This window comes from Megalops cyprinoides, chromosome 20 (assembly GCF_013368585.1).
Source record: "Megalops cyprinoides isolate fMegCyp1 chromosome 20, fMegCyp1.pri, whole genome shotgun sequence".
NCBI lineage: Eukaryota > Metazoa > Chordata > Actinopteri > Elopiformes > Megalopidae > Megalops > Megalops cyprinoides.
The window spans coordinates 28098311-28117318 of record NC_050602.1 but is presented as its reverse complement, the minus strand read 5'-3'; the positions used below and the strand labels follow the sequence as shown (position 1 = coordinate 28117318).

General features: G+C 48.7%; 1 protein-coding gene across 13 annotated transcripts in view; it reads right to left on the bottom strand.

Annotated features, from left to right (window-relative positions):
- The window catches only part of LOC118796142 (adhesion G protein-coupled receptor L2-like), a 101715-nt gene that overhangs the window by 11679 nt on the left and 71028 nt on the right, over positions 1 to 19008 (bottom strand). For 7 of the 13 annotated variants that reach the window (XM_036554979.1, XM_036554981.1, XM_036554987.1 and 4 more), the window contains 10 exons: positions 18738 to 18841; positions 17879 to 18064; positions 15119 to 15157; positions 11380 to 11563; positions 9661 to 9783; positions 9106 to 9311; positions 8303 to 8476; positions 7172 to 7381; positions 4632 to 4852; positions 3914 to 3980 (listed from right to left, as the gene is read on the bottom strand). In XM_036554979.1, coding sequence (XP_036410872.1) covers positions 3914 to 3980; positions 4632 to 4852; positions 7172 to 7381; positions 8303 to 8476; positions 9106 to 9311; positions 9661 to 9783; positions 11380 to 11563; positions 15119 to 15157; positions 17879 to 18064; positions 18738 to 18841 — 1514 coding nt within the window. The remainder of the gene's footprint in view (positions 1 to 3913; positions 3981 to 4631; positions 4853 to 7171; positions 7382 to 8302; positions 8477 to 9105; positions 9312 to 9660; positions 9784 to 11379; positions 11564 to 15118; positions 15158 to 17878; positions 18065 to 18737; positions 18842 to 19008) is intronic. The other 6 variants (XM_036554983.1, XM_036554986.1, XM_036554989.1 and 3 more) reach the window with 1 other exon arrangement.

Sequence of the window (19008 nt, the reverse complement as noted above, 5' to 3'; positions counted from 1 at the left end):
GCGGCAAGAACGCGGAGAGAGCACGGCGAGAACGCGGCGAGAACACAGCGAGAATGCGGCAAGAACACGGCGAGAACGCGGAGAGAACGCAGAGAGAGCACGGCGAGAATGCAGAGAGAGCACGGCGAGAACACGGCGAGAACGCGGAGAGAACGCAGAGAGAACGCAGAGAGAGCACGGCGAGAATGCAGAGAGAGCACGGCGAGAACACGGCGAGAACGCGGAGAGAACGCAGAGAGAACGCAGAGAGAGCACGGCGAGAATGCAGCGAGAACGCGGCAAGAACGCGGAGAGAGCACGGCGAGAACGCGGCGAGAACACAGCGAGAATGCGGCAAGAACACGGCGAGAACGCGGAGAGAACGCAGAGAGAGCACGGCGAGAATGCAGAGAGAGCACGGCGAGAACACGGCGAGAACGCGGAGAGAACGCAGAGAGAACGCAGAGAGAGCACGGCGAGAATGCAGCGAGAACGCGGAGAGAACGCAGAGAGAACGCGGCGAGAATGCGGAGAGAACACGGCGAGAACGCGGAGAGAATGCAGCGTGTCAGTGTGTGCAAGCGCAGCACGACTCCGGGGACAGAGGCAGATTTGCATCGGTTTCAACTCCACATAAAAGGTTCAGAAAGCAAAGTTCAGCCGAGGTTCATCACGACGCATTGCAGGGCATCCACACTGCTGCTCAGAATCAATACCACTGTTTAGTCAGAAACCCTTCGCTACACTAATCTTTATTCTGCAATGTGTTTACTCTCAAACCCTGTGAAGGAATAGCCCATACTGTTTATACAAATATATATAAAACAGAGTATGGAGTATGTGCTTCTCATGCGTGAAAGGACTCAATAAAAGAGAAACAGCAGAAATGCAAACAAAATACAAAATGCAAACCCTGATATTTGAGATGGGCACACAAACAATAAAAATAAGAGTTGGATGATATTACATCCAAAACGGCCACTGTGCCCAGTCTGGTCTTGAATGATCCAGGGGTATCCACTGTATTACCAATGCATTAATGAGTCTCTGTGATACTGTGTATCATCGGTATGAATTTTACTTTAAATCCCTTTTTTCCTGTCTGGTATTGTTGAGAGAATATGGCTTGATATATCTTATTTTAGAATCCATTTTAGAATTTTAAAGATCTCCCCTCAGCCGCTTTACCCTGAGGGCTTTAATTCTCTCTGCTTAGGAATTTGGACCAGTCTTGCTGCCCTGCCCTGTTGAGCTTCTATACCTTAGTATTGTGATGATCAAAACTGAACACCGTATTGTAAAATGTTCAAAATAAGGGTTTTATCACAACCTGCTTTGGATTTTATTTTGTAAGTTCTGGCCAGTAGACTGTTAGCCCTTATAACTGACTCAGCTCAACGTGTACTTCCTGACATAGCTGGACCTAGTACACACACTGACATTCTGCAGAAATAGCCATTTCATTCCTTACTTTCTGGTTGCCAAACTGCAGAGCCTGACATTGACAGCAGTACCCGTAGTACATTCTAAACAGAGAAATCATGGCTACTAGAGGAGCCAGAACAGTCCCACCACTGCAGTCCTCCTCTTGACGTGTAGTTCTCTGAAGCAGAGGTGCCTTCATGAAACTGGACAAACTGGTAAAGCTCCCCTCAAATATTCCGCAAGCAGAGAGGACTCGTTTTTGGCATCAGAGAGATGAATACCAATCCTGCTCTACTGAACAACTGAACAAATAGAAATATAGAGGGAAGGAGTTTCTGCATCTTTCGGGCCAAGTGCAGTCCTCCCTTCATCATTCTGCAGTATACCCCTGCTTCCATTACTAACCCTAACCCTGCATCCACTACTAACCCTAACCCTGCATCCACTACTAACCCTAACCCTGCATCCATTACTAACCCTAACCCTGCATCCACTACTAACCCTAACCCTGCATCCATTATTAACCCTAACCCTGCATCCACTACTAACCCTAACCTTGCATCCATTATTAACCCTAACCCTGCATCCACTACTAACCCTAACCCTGCATCCATTATTAACCCTAACCCTAACCCTGCATCCACTACTAACCCTAACCTTGCATCCATTATTAACCCTAACCCTGCATCCACTACTAACCCTAACCCTGCATCCATTATTAACCCTAACCCTGCATCCACTACTAACCCTAACCCTGCATCCATTATTAACCCTAACCCTAACCCTGCATCCATTACTAACCCTAACCCTAACCCTGCATCCATTACTAACCCTAACCCTGCATCCACTACTAACCCTAACCCTAACCCTGCATCCATTATTAACCCTAACCCTAACCCTAACCCTGCATCCACTACTAACCCTAACCCTGCATCCATTATTAACTCTAACCCTAACCCTGCATCCACTACTAACCCTAACCCTGCATCCATTATTAACCCTAACCCTGCATCCATTATTAACCCTAACCCTGCATCCACTACTAACCCTAACCTTGCATCCATTATTAACCCTAACCCTGCATCCACTACTAACCCTAACCCTGCATCCATTATTAACCCTAAACCTGCATCCATTACTAACCCTAACCCTGCATCCATTACTGACCCTAACCCTAACCCTGCATCCACTAATAACCCTAACCCTAACCCTGCATCCATTACTGACCCTAACCCTAACCCTGCATCCACTAATAACCCTAACCCTAACCCTGCATCTGTGCACTACTGCCCAATCAGCTGATCCACAAAGAACCCCTGTCCTGCCGTCAATCACATCTCAGCCAATGAGATCACAGCAGATCCATCCATAAGGGTCACAGCTGATTCGCCCTGCAGTTCCCTGGGGGAATTGGCCAATCAGGTCAGTGGAGAGGTGTGGAGTGGCTCGGTCTTCTCGCCCTTTGCCGGGTTGCGTCAGCCTGGGAGCCGCTGTGGGAGCGGCCTCAGCACTGCACGGCACGCCGCTGACACTGATCCGATGCGACAGAGGAAGTGCAACACAGCTCTAAAGCTCCCCCCCACCCCGCTCTGTGTGGGGGGCCCCGGGACGCTCAGTGAGCTTCCAGGAAAGCGAGCAGGCAGGCGGAGTGAACTCTGGATAAACTGAGTGAAATATTAACGGACGCTTGCGACCCGCCATGATCCCAGCTCCTGTTAGAGCACTTCAGACGCGGCACGGTGCTCCCGGCCCTCATTACTTCCATGTACTCTGAGCACTGAGAAAATGCCCTCCGAGCCCTGCGGCCGCTCCCCAGAGATCCGAGTGCTTCCTGCAGCCCCGCCTCAGCTCCACTCAGTGTGAACACAGGGCGCATGCGTGCGTGCGTGCACGCGCATGCGCACGAGAGTGTGTATCTTGCACAATATGTAACTGCCACCTCTGTGTAAAATTAAACACACCACAGCAGGGGCTTTCTCTGTCGGTCTCTCTGTGTGTCTCTGGCTGTGTGCTCTTAATGCAGGCAGGCAGAGACCTTGTGTCTGTGTTAGGTGACCTTACTGCTGCTGCGGTCCTACAGACAGACCACATTCATACGCAGCCATGAAAACCATATTTAATGCAATGCCAACTGTATTACAGGAAAGACAAAACAACAAAAACAGCATCATTTGACTCAATATTAATGCAGGCTTGAAAGTCACATAAAAACAACATCAGTTCCCTGTAGAATGGAATTCATTTGAGCAGAAAACGCTTGTGAATGGTGAAGCACTCAAAATGATTATCCAGAGCTTTAAACACTAGAGTCTAGATTTAGTGGAAATTGCTCACAAAATGGTGTTGCCTACATTTCCTGAAATCTCACTGCTGATCACATAAAACAAAACTCACACAGAAAAATACAGCTCACAAAGAGAGAACACAGCTCACATATAAAACGCTGTCCACAGACAGACAGAAGACAGGTCACACAGCGAGAGCACAGTAGAGAAAGCACAGCCCTTACCGCGATGATGAGGGTGACGGGCCCAATGAAGCTCCATATGAAGTGGTTATCCACCCTCAGCCAGCACCTGGTGAGGAAGGAAGCATTGGCACAACATCAGGTGAGGAGCAGCACACACACACACATACACACACACACACACACACTCTCTCTGTCACGCACTTTCTCTCTCTCTCTCTCTCTCTCTTTCACACACTCTCTCTGTCACACACTTTCTCTCTGTCTCTCTCTCTCTCTCTCTCTGTCACACACTCTCTCTGTCACACACTTTCTCTCTCTCTCTCTCTCTCTCTCTCTCTCTCTCTCTCTCTCTCTCTCTCTCTCTCTCTCTCTCTCTCTCTCTCTCACACACACACACACACGCACAGTGGGAAACATGTGGTCCTTTCAGGCAGTGTGTGTGAGAGGGATCCCATTACTGCCTCTTCTCTCTGAGTGAAATACACTTAGAACTCAAGAGGTCTTCCAAAAAAGACATTAATGAGGAATTCTCTGCGGCTGCCTGTTAGGCACACAGCTGATGCTCTGCCACGTCGTCTTTAATGCGGCGGCCGCTGCGCGATGGGATTTCATTAACCTTCCTGTGATATTTATGTCCAGGAAAGAGGGATGTAATCTCTCTCTCTCCTCTTCTAATTTTGTAACCCTATGTGTAGTGTAACCGTATCCACAGCGAACGTGAGGACAGCAGAAACGCCATCTTCGGCAGATCACTTACGCCGTCTTTGTGCCGTAGCTCTCATGGTCGATGGCAGCAGAGATGCCCACCACTATCGCTGGAATCATGTAGCCTGAGAGATAGTAGTACTTCTTACGGGAATCTTCACTCTCGAAAACTTCAACCAGCATCAGATAGAGCTGCACGCCTTCCAGACACATCCAGGAGAACGCCGCCAGGAAGAAGAAGTGCAGCAGGCCGGCGATGACGGAGCAGCCGATCTGAAAGCACAGACACGCGTCCAGGAAGCTTCAGACCTCTGCGTCACACTGCATTATGGCTGCAGTGTTTCATTCAGAAATAAAATATTAAAATGCACAGCAATACTCAATAAAACATAAAAGCATCAGAACATTCCGTAGTGTCAGTGCCTCAGCGTACACGCCGAGCTGCCCAAACCCAGCTACGCGCTCTGCTTTATCTCTGACGTGTCCTGCCTCTGAATCAATGCTGTTCTTTTTGCAATGGGATGCAACATCACTTCCTCATGGTTTTAGTCACATAAACTATACTGAGGTTTCCATTGTAACAGTAGAGAACACACAACCTTCAACCCCTGACCAACTCCAGTCACTAATACAGGCTCAACCCCAGTGAATAATGATCACTAATACAGGCTCAACCCCAGTGAATAATGATCACTAATACAGGCTCAACCTCAGTGAATAATGATCACTAATACAGGCTCAACCCCAGTGAATAATGATCACTAATACAGGCTCAACCCCAGTTATACAGTGAATAATGATCATTAATACAGGCTCAACCCCAGTGAATAATGATCACTAATATAGGCTCAACCCCAGTAAATAATGATCACTAATACAGGCTCAGAACCCCAGTTATACAGTGAATAATGATCACTAATACAGGCTCAACCCCAGTGAATAATGATCACTAATATAGGCTCAACCCCAGTTATACAGTGAATAATGATCACTAATACAGGCTCAACCCCAGTGAATAATGATCACTAATATAGGCTCAACCCCAGTTATACAGTGAATAATTATCACTAATACAGGCTCAACCTCAGTGAATAATGATCACTAATACAGGCTCAACCCCAGTTATACAGTGAATAATGATCACTAATACAGGCTCAACCCCAGTGAATAATGATCACTAATATAGGCTCAACCCCAGTTATACAGTGAATAATGATCACTAATACAGGCTCAACCCCAGTTATACAGTGAATAATGATCACTAATACAGGCTCAACCCCAGTGAATAATGATCACTAATACAGGCTCAGAACCCCAGTTATACAGTGAATAATGATCACTAATACAGGCTCAACCCCAGTTATACAGTGAATAATGATCACTAATATAAGGCAAGAGAAGGAAGAATATCCCTGTTCTGTCTCTTGAATAATGCATTAACAGAGACTCAAATCAACTGAAAGAGCCTCATCCACATCATTGATTGCTCTGTGAACAGCTTCATGTGAATGGACAGCTGGGCTCTGTCTCCAGGAGAGTGGTGGGGGAGTCTGAGTGGGTGGGGGAGTCTGAGTGGGTGTGGGAGGGTTGAGTGGGTGTGGGAGGGTTGAGTGGGTGTGGGAGGGTTGAGTGGGTGGTGGGGGAGTCTGAGTGGGTGTGGGAGGGTTGAGTGGGTGTCGGGGCAGTTTGAGTGGGTGTGGGAGGGTTGAGTGGGTGTGGGAGGGTTGAGTGGGTGTCGGGGGAGTTTGAGTGGGTGTGGGAGGGTTGAGTGGGTGTCGGGGGAGTTTGAGTGGGTGTGGGAGGGTTGAGTGGGTGTCGGGGGAGTTTGAGTGGGTGTGGGAGGGTTGAGTGGGTGTCGGGGGAGTTTGAGTGGGTGTTGGGGGAGTCTGAGTGGGTGTGGGAGGGTTGAGTGGGTGTTGGGGGAGTCTGAGTGGGTGTGGGAGGGTTGAATGGGTGTTGGGGGAGTCTGAGTGGGTGTGGGAGGGTTGAGTGGGTGTTGGGGGAGTCTGAGTGGGTGTGTGTGTGGGGGGGGGGGGGTTGAGTGGGTGTTGGGGGAGTTTTAGTGGGTGTGGGAGGGTTGAGTGGGTGGTGGGGGAGTTTGAGTGGGTGTGGGAGGGTTGAGTGGGTGTTGGGGGAGTCTGAGTGGGTGTCGGGGGAGTCTGAGTGGGTGTGTGTGTGTGTGGGGGGGGGGGGGGGGGGGGGGGTTGAGTGGGTGTTGGGGGAGTTTTAGTGGGTGTGGGAGGGTTGAGTGGGTGTCGGGGGAGTCTGTGTGGGTGTTGGGGGAGTTTGAGTGGGTGTGGGAGGGTTGAGTGGGTGTGGGAGGGTTGAGTGGGTGTGGGAGGGGGTTGAGTGGGTGTGAGGGGGGGTTTGAGTGGGTGTGTGTGTGTGTGTGGGTGGGGGGGGGGGGGGTTGAGTGGGTGTGAGAGGAGTTTGAGTGGGTGTGAGGGGGGGGGTTTGAGTGGGTTCGGGAGAGAGATCTAAATTCTTACAAAAAACCAGATATAAACTTTGCAAAGAAAGGGTCTTTTCTGAAAAAAGAAACCAGGAAAACAGCAAAACCAAGTATGACTCTGTAAGAGCGTGTGGACTCACCCTGGGCTCTGTCATATCGATGCCAATAAGGAAGATGAGTTCGGCGATGAAGAGGTTGAGACACAGGTTCTTGTGGATGGTGTTGCGGTCGCTCTGCAGTCCGCGGAAAAAGCAGAAGGTGAAGACGCTGATGGCCAGGCAGACGAGCGACACAGCGATGCCCACGCGGGTCAGGATGGTGAGGAAGATCTCGTGTACCCCGTCTCTGTCCTGCGAACGGAAACAGCCCTGAGGAACACGGCCGGCTGCAGCGCTGCTCACAGCCGCACACAACCCTGAGGAACAGCGCTGCTCACAGCCGCACACAGCCCTGAGGAACAGCGCTGCTCACAGCCGCACACAGCCGCACACCGCCCTGAGGAACAGCGCTGCTCACAGCCGCACACAGCCCTGAGGAACACCACCGGCTGCAGCGCTGCTCACAGCCGCACACAGCCCTGAGGAACAGCGCTGCACACAGCCGCACACCGCCCTGAGGAACAGCGCTGCTCACAGCCGCACACAGCCCTGAGGAACACCACCGGCTGCAGCGCTGCTCACAGCCGCACACAGCCGCACACAGCCCTGAGGAACACCGCCGGCTGCAGCGCTGCTCACAGCCGCACTGCACTCCAACATGCCGCTAAATCATCGCCTCATTTCCCCACCAGCCAGCGGAAATAAACGCCCATCCATCACTGGCCGAGTCCGTCAGCTAAGTGCAATTACTGTGTGTGAGGACAGCGTGTCACTCCTCTGAATTTCGGGCCAGACATCCCCCCAGGCATCATACACTTTAGCTTCTCTTCTCCTCCTCCCAGGGAACTGGATGAAATCAAATCCTCTGAGAACTCTGAGAACTCACCCGCATTCTCACTGTGCTTACAGACCCTCCACGGGAGGCAATATAACACAAAACAAACACCAACACATACAGAAGCTATTTATTTCAGCTACAGGGGCAACAGGAATGGGGAAATGTTACTCACTGACATCACAATGGGCCATGAGAATGGTCAACGTTACCTTGTATGATGACGCAATGGGCTATGGGAATGATAAATGTTACCTACTCTGATATCATAATGGGTCATGGGAATAGTGTTACAAGGAGTTCACAATGTGCTGTGCGAATGGCAAAGTCTCACTCACTGTGACTTCTCTACGGGCCATTAGGATGGCGAAGTTGGTTAGGTGGCTGCAGGAGCAGGTGGTGTGCGTCTTGTTGACTCCCAGGAGTTTGCAGCCCTGGGTGGACCAGTATCCCATCATGCTTCTCTCCGAGTAGTTCCAGAATGAGCAGTTGGAGTTGAAGTAGTGCTCAGTCTGAAAAATCATTGTTTCATTTGAGAACCACATTAGCAGGCATGGGTACCATTTAATGACCAAATCCATAAGTCTACATGTCAGTATTCAGATACAGATTTACAAATGACTGATATTCTGTAATATTTTACTAAATTAAATAAGGATCTGGTGTGTTCCATTGTGACCTCTCATGTACATTCATTCTGAATATGACGCTCAATAAACTATCTGTCATGGCATCATAAATGATGTGTGCCTCCTGAAGCATTATATAATTCTTTCATGGTTCTGCCAGCTGTGCTGCTTCCTTGATAAAGAGCAGAATTAAGCCAGACTCCTGCGGGACTCTCCCAGACAATCTTGAAGGATGGAACATAATTGCTCCTCCAGCCATTTCATCCGGCATTGTGTGGCTAATCGAGGAGCTAATTCTCCGTCATGAAGGAAAACAGCATAATTTTCCTTCCGTTGTTGATTAAATAATCTATTTTCATTAAAAATTCACTTGAGTTCTGCCATCCGCTGGTGCGGGCCTGGCGAAATTTGAAGTTAGTTTGAACAAACTTGTGTGCGCCCCAGCGGGGTGGGTGTGAGCCTCTCGCGGGCCTTGCCTCGGGGGTCAGGCCCCCGGGGGCCTTCGCACTCACATCGATGTGCTCCAGGGTGAACAGCACAGGCTCTGAGATGAAGACCCGGCTGGACTCCTTGTTGATGGAGGCTGAGATGATGTGGGAGTTGACGGCGATCGAGTGGTTCCGCCCGCTGGCCTCGTGGCCCATTTTTATGGTGGCGTTCTCCGTGCTGAGGAACTGACCCAAACGCTTGTACAGAACAAACACCAGCTTGGCTACTCCTGAGGAGGAGAGGAGAACAGAAGCTAAACACGGTCTCCATGGCAGCATGACCACTCTCTCCAAACACAGCAGCACAAAAGCAGACAAAACCGTTGAAGCTAGAAAAAGCAAAACAAAAAACAAGTTCTTAGTTTTTACTTTTGAGTCATAAGTTTGTGTTTAAAACAGAGAACGCTCCCTGGCAGCGCTGTGTACAGGGGTCATATTTAATCACAGAGCATCGCTGGCTCAGTGGAGCAGCCCTGACAACCATCTGCATCGATTGGTGGAGAAAGAAAGACGAAAGGCAGCACAGTGCAGTAGCAGCGGTCTGCGGACGCGGCCGGCCGGCGGATCCGGGCTCCTTACCGTTTTTACTGTTGAGCTTCACCGTGTTGGAGGACAGCTGGATGGAGACGCCAGCGCTGCTGCTCTGGGGGAAACGCAGGTCCTGGACCTGCCCGTCAGTGCTGAGCACGTACACGTCCAAAACTGGGGGGGGGGGGGCATTACACCGTCAGCCACAGTTACACAGAGAACAGCGCTCTGAGTCTGTTATGGAGCTCAGATAAACGGCTGCATTCACTGAATCTCCTCACATCACTGTCTGAATCCTAGGCATTCTAAGCATCTTCCTGCGGGGGACCAGACGCAAGTCCTGTCAAAGCGGGAGCTAAACTGGAGCTACATAACGCAGTCATTCTTCTTCCAGCTGAGGCAGGCAAAACCAGCAGCTAAACTTACATAATACAACACAGCCATTCTCTACAGCTGCGGAATAGGGACTCTGCGTGTTTGGAGAGGCTGTTTTACCAGCACTTAAAAATGAAGCGTAAGTGTATCTGAGGGTCTGAAACGGGGGAACGGTGAGCCGTTTTATCAGAACGATGTCCTAAATTTATCATCTAGAGTACAGCTAGCGTGCTAAGCCCCTCCCCTCAGGCCTAAGCCCACTGACTACATGCCATCCTGTAAATGGCAAACATTAATAACGTCATAAATACATAAATATCACACAGCTCTAACTCACAGTAGCTTCAGATTGCTCTGGGTTCATTTAGCAAATCTTTGAAGACTCTCTAAATACCTGCAGGTCCTCTCTGATATTTCACTAGCAGGCGAAATTAGCTTTGATGTATGAAATTACCGGGGGGTCAGAGGAATCCATAAATCAACAAACTGCCTGCCATTTGACATTTCCCACTTCCTGGAATCCATCAATCCTGCGACAACCACTCTCCCCAAATTTCCTGTCCGTTTTTTTTTTTTTTTTTAAACTCCTGACAGTTCCTGACACCATTCATGGCACCAGATTAAGGAGTTTCTTTTTATCTTCAGCCAGAATTTATGGCTAAACTATTTTGTTGGTTTCAGTTTCACAAAAGAAAAGATACATTTTTAAGCTGCATTCACACTTCTGACATGACCATGAGAATGTTATTCAACAGTGTATAATATAACCAGCGTTTTTTTTTTCTTTTCTATCTGCCATTTTTACTTAAAAGAATGAAGATGAATACCTGGAAGCATGTGTGCACAGTGCTGAATGTGCCATCGCATGCGGACTTTTCTGAGGTGAGAGTAATGAAGCGTCGGAGAGGAGAGGAAGAGATTAGCACGGCTAGCCTGCAGCATGTGCTGGAAACTGATGGAATGTAATGCAATTACACTGAATAAGCCTGACTCCAGTTAACGAGATCGTATTAATCACAAAGTGGGCTTGTGAAACCTCATTAGCCTGCTGCCATAGATTGTGCTAAATTAGACCTGATAGCTTCAGCAAAACCCGACCTTTTTAAAGTCACCTCTCATTTGATGAAGCCCGTCAACGAAAAAAAAAATTCTATAAACATTCTATAAACATAAACATAATACACACAAGCTGCAGACTTTAATGCACCCACAGGTAAATGGTAATAATTATATTTATGTCATTATAAAAATAATATTGGTATTGTTGTTTTTTATGATTATTCTTCACCCCATACGCTACACATGTAACAGTACAGGGTAGTGGCATTTTAAGCAAAGGTACTGATGATGACATATTCCAGGATGTCTTGCAGACGCGCGGGAGAAAGGACTTACTGACGTTCTCGGCCGGCACCTTCACCACGGCCGGCTCCATAAGGTTATCGGCCAGGACGAAGGCTCCTTCCTCCAGCGTGTCCAGCAGCATGGTGGCCGCGTGGGTCTGCTCTGTCGAGTTCATGTCGGCCCACGACTTCAGCGCCTCTGGTCTCAGGAGGTTGTCCACCGTGTCGACAATCGCCTGTATCCGTGGAAACGGGAGCAATGAGCACAACTCGAACCTTTGCCCATCTCAGCCAACATTCACTGCTGCAATAACACATACTAATTTCAAACAAAAAACAAAAACTGCAACTCTGCCAAGGAAACGAACAAGCTTCACATGCAATGTAATATGCAGATGTACAACACAGCTAATGTATAAAACACAGTATAATGTATATATATGACTGCCTGCTGTTCTGGGGAGAAACTGCACTACACTTTTGTGTTAATGAGAAACTATATAAAATATGAAGCAAAGGCTCAGCTGTGATATTAAACGGGCTGAGGGCCTGTAACCCCCCCTCCTGCTCCGATACTCTCCGATTCTGCCTCAGTCTGCATCTCTCTCATGTTAGAAACTCCCCCACACTCACAGACCCACCACTGCTGAGCTCCATAACGGCACCTGACACTCTGCATAGAGATGAAGAGTCTATTTGCAGTATGACAAATCCAGATAGTAAAACGGGTTAGTATGTACTGGAAAAATGCCTTCAGTGCTGGATACACCTGTCCCACAGCATGGCTCACCACGCGTGGAAGCGATGCATTCGTTTGGACGTTTAAATAAAACTGTGTAACCTGCCGTGCCAAGCCTCAGCCAGGCAGAAAATTAAGGAAATTGCAAAAAAAAAAAAAATCAATGCCATAGAAACGCTCTGAAATCTCCTTAGAATAATCAAATCAGTCAGAGGAATCAGTGAGTGGCTCGGTTCGGCCGCTAATGTGGAGTTAAGTGTAAGTCATTAATGTGCCGCACAGCACAGACCACTTCTCTCCGATTCTCATAAACCCTTCATAACCCACGCTTGACCCGTCATAATTAACCACAATGTATCCCTGGTCACGCACTGGTTATCGGCCTCCACTCACAGCAGAAAGGTGTGACCATCGCAAGTGCTGACACAAGCCTGCGTCCTGATCACGTATTGATTACAGCTGAGAGCTGAGCCACTGCGGGGGAAAAATGACTGTCCCCTATCTCCACATGTTCCTGCTTGGATACACCAGCATTTCTCTAACTAAAGTCTCTTAAAAGACTCTAAAATGTTTGCATGGCTGAAGCCTCTCCAGTGATTTTGACTGTGACAGTGGGCGGCTAAATTAAGGCAAGAATACGAATCCCTGTGACATGTGACCCTGATGGGTGGAAGTGTGCGTTTCACACCTCTGTTCAGTAAATAAAAACTTTAATAAGTCACAGCTGACGGGGAAAATTGCAGCTGCCATTAGCGCATGCTGCTGTCCTTAACTGACAGAAGATTGCAACAAAACTGTCATGACCAGGGCTGCAATCAAAAGACAGAAACACAAAACAAAAAACCTCAGGCCTAATTATGTTCAATCACAGAGGCAGGCTAGAGGAGAAGTCCCTGTGGACCGTGGGTACATGTCTGAGGGAAAAATGCTGCAAAACTCCACTAATTTGCACTGTGCTGTACCATGTGTTTGCCTGAAAGGAGAGAAGAGAGGTGAATGTATTCTACAGCTATCTGCCTTCATTTTTAATCAAGCGTTTAGAAGGCAGTAAAACTCAGGCAACGATGTTATTTGTTGATATTTTATCTGCTTTTAACACTATCCAGCCAAATATCTTGACAAAGAGACTCCTTTCTACCTTCGACCTAGACTTTAACATTGCTGGCCGGATAATTGATTTTTTTAACAGAGAGATCCCAGTGGGTCAGAGTGAATGGCTGTTTATCTAGCAAACACTTAACATCCACTGGCTCCCCGCAGGGCTGTGTTCTGCGGGCTGAGTGCCGGGACAGCAGCCTGGCACACGCATACGAGGCTGTCTGAAACAGACCGCCGGAGCTGCCGGACATTAGCCCCGCTCCGGCGGCGGATGACTGCTTGTGGCTGTGACCACTCTATTCTTCACTTCAGTGCAGATAAAACAAAGAACACCACTATTGATTTCAGAGGGAATCCTAACATAGCCACTCAGACAACAATAAAAGGCAAGGCAATGGGAAAAGTGGACAATTACAAAGAATGGGGGACGATGGCTGACAATGAGCTGAGGTTTGGAGAAAATACTGCTGCCACCTGATGGAAAGGCCTACAGCGGGTAAACTTCTCAGGAAAAAAAAAATCAATCGCTTCAAAGTCAATAAAACTCTGATCGTTCCATTTTACGTGTCTTTTATTGAATCTGTGTTTGACTTTTTTCGGTGGTATGCTGGTATAGCAACTTCAGCATTAAAAACTAGTACAGACTGAGCAGAACTGTGACAGAGTCTGCTGAAGAGCAATCAGACCTTAAAACCTGCAGCAAACCCAGCTCTCTCCTGAGCAGTGCTCGCAATAACCAGCCTGCCCTCAAGTCTAGAAAGTTCCAGACTCCCCTTCTCCATCTAAGGTTGTTTTAGTTTACCTCACAAGGAACCACCTGAAACACTCTTTTCATATACAGGCCCTCAGGATTCTCCCCCAGAGTAAGCTCCCTGTAAGCTTGCATTACTTTAAAAGCTTACATTACAAGTAATGTCTTCTCGTACACACGCTTGCTTTTACTGCATTTATCTATCACCGGCTGTTCCTCTTGAGCTGATGGCCTCAGTCTGTGTGATGTTTGCATCTGAGTGGTTTCCACCCATTTAATTATTCAGGATTTTATGCTGACGCTGCAATGGCTGCAGTGTTAATGAGACTGTATGTGTGTTTCTGTATTGCAATAAGTGCCTGTGATCTATGTTAAAAGTGCCTGCCCTTGGAACAGCCCCCTGGGGATAATGCAGACGTATAGAGTATTATGGGGTGTTTCTGCTCGTACAGCAGCATGTTATATGGCTATCTGGGCTTTATTATGTGCTGTATGTGTATATGTTACATGAGACCATAAGAAGTTTAATGAGAAGAGGCCGTTCAGCGAGGCCAGACTGTAGTCTGAAGCTAACACCGTGCTAAGCCCTCTGGCATGCTGCTCCATGCATTTATAACTATGACTGAAAAATAGTGGGTAACATCAGCGTGAAGTTTCCATTACTCTCCACCTCTGTTCTGCTCTGCTGACAGGACTGATGCCGCGTGTTTGCTGTACCATACGGTGGCTAAATGTTAACCACAGCTGCCTGAGGGAGAGAAACACCCACCACCAAAGCACACCACGTATTCAGCAGGAAGGTGAACGTGATAACAAAATAAAAATACTCTTTACAACTGATACAATAAACAGCACACAAGCCACAGAAGCTGGAAACGGTCTAAAAAGTTTGCAAATGAAACATTTATTTGGGGCCGTTTGGGAGACACGATCAGGGCTGAGAGCTGGTGCGTGCGTGCGCACGCATACACACACACACACACACACACACGCGCACACACACACACACACACACACACACACACACACACACACACACACACACACACACACACGTGCACGCACACACGCGCATACACACACGCACACGTGCACACACGCACATACATACAGACACACGGAGCACAGAGAGAGGGGAGAGGGTGTGGGGGTAGAGGGGAAGCATGCAGCAGTTAGGGGAAGGGCAGTAAGCAGAACAGATACCTTCATATACGCTCTGCATGTCCTTTCTCTCTTTTGAAGCTTTTTAATTAAAAAGAAAGGAAAGATCAAACACAGAAACACACAATTAGCAAGTGTAGGAGTCCAAGAATAAGTGGAGAAGCCTTAAAATAGACTGTCAGACTGTTTCGAGAGCACCAGTCTGCATTCCTGCGTCCTCTGTCCATGACCAGAAGGCTCACCTGAGTGTTGAGGGACTGCAGCCTGTACTCTTACCTTCAGCTGCACACGGTTTCCTTTCAAAGCCTTGAGACCGCTTTCTAGAATACACTGTGAGTTGCTTGTAAATGGGCCCAGTTTCAAGATGAAGGATAATAAATTTTAATTTTAAGTATTTAGATAATGACAATATTTACTCTTTAGGAACATATTTAATCTTTTAGTCAGGCTTTTAAAGTGATATACTTTTACCCACAATACACTGAAAGCTATCCAGCTTCCAATGCAGGCAGGCAGGCACATAGGGGCACTCACACAGAGTGAACTCTGAGTGCATAGAATCTGTTTCAGTTGGCCTGTGTTGGCATCCATTTTTGAATAGGATCTACTAAAATGTTCAAGGACCGTGCAATTTGCATGGTTGCCTGAAGATGGTCTCGGTATAAAAGGTGCAGCACCAGTCTGAAAGCTTGCTGTGACAGTAACGGGAATAGGTAAGCTAGCCCTGTAGCTAAGCTCAGGAGCAGGCATGGGTAAGAGGTAAGATGGCCCTGGAGAGGACAGTTGTGGTCCAACGCTGCTATGGCGGTGACCTCGGAAAGATGGTTAACCCGCCTGATGCCTCAGACAGTCTCTGAAGTCACGGCCTGGAAGATTTCTGCAAGCCGTGACCGATAATGATTCCCACCGGCTTTGCACATGTACACGCCTATAAAATGCAAGCACACTTCAGGGAGTCTTCTGAAGAGATGCTAACTGCCTGTGGGAGGATGTGTGGAATACAGAGCCAGTGGCAAAACTGAGCAGAGTTACGCTACAGCTGCATCTGACACCTGCTTTCATTACATTTTTAACAGCCACTAATGAAACCCAGCCTCCCCCTCTGGCCTGCAGCATGCTAAGCTGTTTGAACATCTCACCAGCACTCGCACCTGGACATGATATGTGCTCTGACCAGACTATGTGCCTGTTTGGCCAACCCTGCCCCAGAAGGTCAAGTACAGACACTGACCTCATTCTAAGATCTGACCACAGGGGGCACTGCTGAGTCATCACCTATTCTCTGTGCATTAACTCCTCAGCTCTGCCACTGACCTCACAGCTCTGCCACTGACCTCACAGCTCTGCCACTGACCTCACAGCTCTGTCACTGACCTCACAGCTCTGTCACTGAGCTCACAGCTCTGCCACTGAGCTCACAGCTCTGCCACTGAGCTCACAGCTCTGCCACTGAGCTCACAGCTCTGTCACTGACCTCACAGCTCTGCCACTGACCTCACAGCTCTGCCACTGAGCTCACAGCTCTGTCACTGAGCTCACAGCTCTGTCACTGAGCTCACAGCTCTGCCACTGACCTCACAGCTCTGTCACTGAGCTCACAGCTCTGCCACTGAGCTCACAGCTCTGCCACTGAGCTCAATCTTCTGCTCAGTCTTCTGTCCCTCTGGTGTGTTTTTCTTATTCCAGCTCCGTGTGACCATGAAATGAAGCCTCCATAACCACAGATTTTGAAAACCTCAAAAATACCGCATAAGGAAAAGCAGGGGGGCGGGAGAGCTGATGAGGACAGACAGGGGTGTGAGGACAGACTGCCGGGCTGCGTGTTTGCACTGATCTGAGGCCAGTGTCAAGCTGGAACCCTGAACAGTGTGAACAAGTGGCTGGAGGATATTGAGGATGGTTAATTAACTAAAACGATGTTTCCAAAGAGAAATACAAGTGTTCTGAGTTGTTATTTTGTCAAGCAAATTTTAATTAACCCTTTCCCACGTGGATAATTTGTTGCTGTCAGTCAACACAGAATTCAAACAATGGCAACTCTCACAGGAGAAGGATTTTCAGAAGTGAAATATGCTTTTTAATAAAGGAGTGAATACACTCAATCTTGTGACATGGAATCAAAATGTCACATTGTGCCATGAAACAATTACTCAAATAATGAAACAATTACTCAATATTCAGTTCATCAAATGTTGCTTGGTATAACCCTCTACAAAAGGTTGTGTGAATTATTCCAAAGATGCCCATTCATAACCCATGAAACACGAAATTGATGGAAGTAGATAAGAAATGATAGACTATCAAGAAGGAAACAGGAAAGAAACTAGCGGCTGATACCGCATCAGAGAGCGTGTGTGTGAGACGTGTCCCGTGATACCGCGTCAGAGAGCGTGTTTGTGAGACGTGTCCCGTGATACCGCGTCAGAGAGCGTGTGTGTGAGACGTGTCCCGTGATACCGCGTCAGAGAGCGTGTTTGTGAGACGTGTCCTGTGATAGCGCGTCAGAGAGCGTGTTTGTGAGACGTGGACCGTGATACCGCGTCAGAGAGCGTGTTTGTGAGACGTGTCCCGTGATACCGCGTCAGAGAGCGTGTTTGTGAGACGTGTCCCGTGATACCGCGTCAGAGAGCGTGTGTGTGAGACGTGGACCGTGATACCGCGTCAGAGAGCGTGTGTGTGAGACGTGAGCAAGCAGCGATACGCAGCGGCGTCTGAGCGCCACGCGGTGTGTGACCCCGCAGAGCCAGACACAGACGCTCCGGCTGAGCCCCGAGAGCCCGCACGGCGCGGAGACGGGCCTACCTTGTTAAAACTGCGCCCTGCAGAGTCCTTCTCACTGGGCCGCAGCTCCTGAAGCTGCGCATCTAAGATGTCCACCAACTGCTCCATCAGCCGCACGGCCGAGCTGACGTCCCCGGCGAAGATGGGCCCCTTGGTGTGCTTGGCCAGCTCGTTCGCCAGGTTGGCGGCGTTTTCTCCGCTTCTGATCTGCAGGGATGGAAAGGAGCATCTCAGGAGAGATAAAAAGCTGCTTTCCCCGTCTCTCTTAGGAGCGCGTCACTCCTCTGATGTGATGGATTGTTTAAGTCCAGCAGGATGAAGAGGCAGGAGAGGGTGTGTGCACCGAGTTTATTTGATTCTTTGATAAAAGAATGTGAGCACATTAGTGCCAGAGGTAGGCGATGTAGGACATTCACTCACTGCACAGCACAGAGTTAATCCTAACGAGCTGCATCAAAGACTGCTGCTCTCAGAGCCCGGAGTCAGGGGGAGATTAGCGGATCAAAGAGAGGGCCAGCGCTGCCCTGCATTCTCTCTTGCACCACATACTCATTTTATATCAACTCCAGAAATTATATTCAATATGCAAATTCTAATTCTGGCCTTTGGAGTGACCTAGACAGGAGAAACTTTTGTGCCTGAACAGTCTCAGACTGGGAGGATTCTGCCACTGTCACACAGAGCAGCGCGTACATGATTACATCACGCTTACGGAGTGATGAAACGAACGTTCAGGCTCTTCCTCACAGTGGAGAAAGAAGCCGTAAGAGAGGAGGGCGGGGTTTAACATGGGTCAGACAGAGGCAGGCAGGGGCGGCCACAGTGGCAGCAGGTGGGGTTAAGGCTGACAGGGGGCAGGTTAGTTCCGGTTCAGACTGACCTTCTGAGCCACCTGGTTGACCCAGTGGGACGTGCAGTTGCTGAGGTCCGGTCCCCTCGGGTTCCACGACCCCGTCGCCAAGACACACAGGAAGGAGGCAGTGCCTGAGAGAGAGAGGAACAGGCTTTCAGGAGTGTGTGTGTGTGTGTGTGTGTGTGTGTGTGTGTGTGTGTGTGTGTGTGTGTGTGTATCTGTGTGTGTGTGTATGTGTGCGTGTGTGTATGAGTGTGTATGCACAGGAGCATGAGAGTGTGTGTGTGCGTGTGCGTGA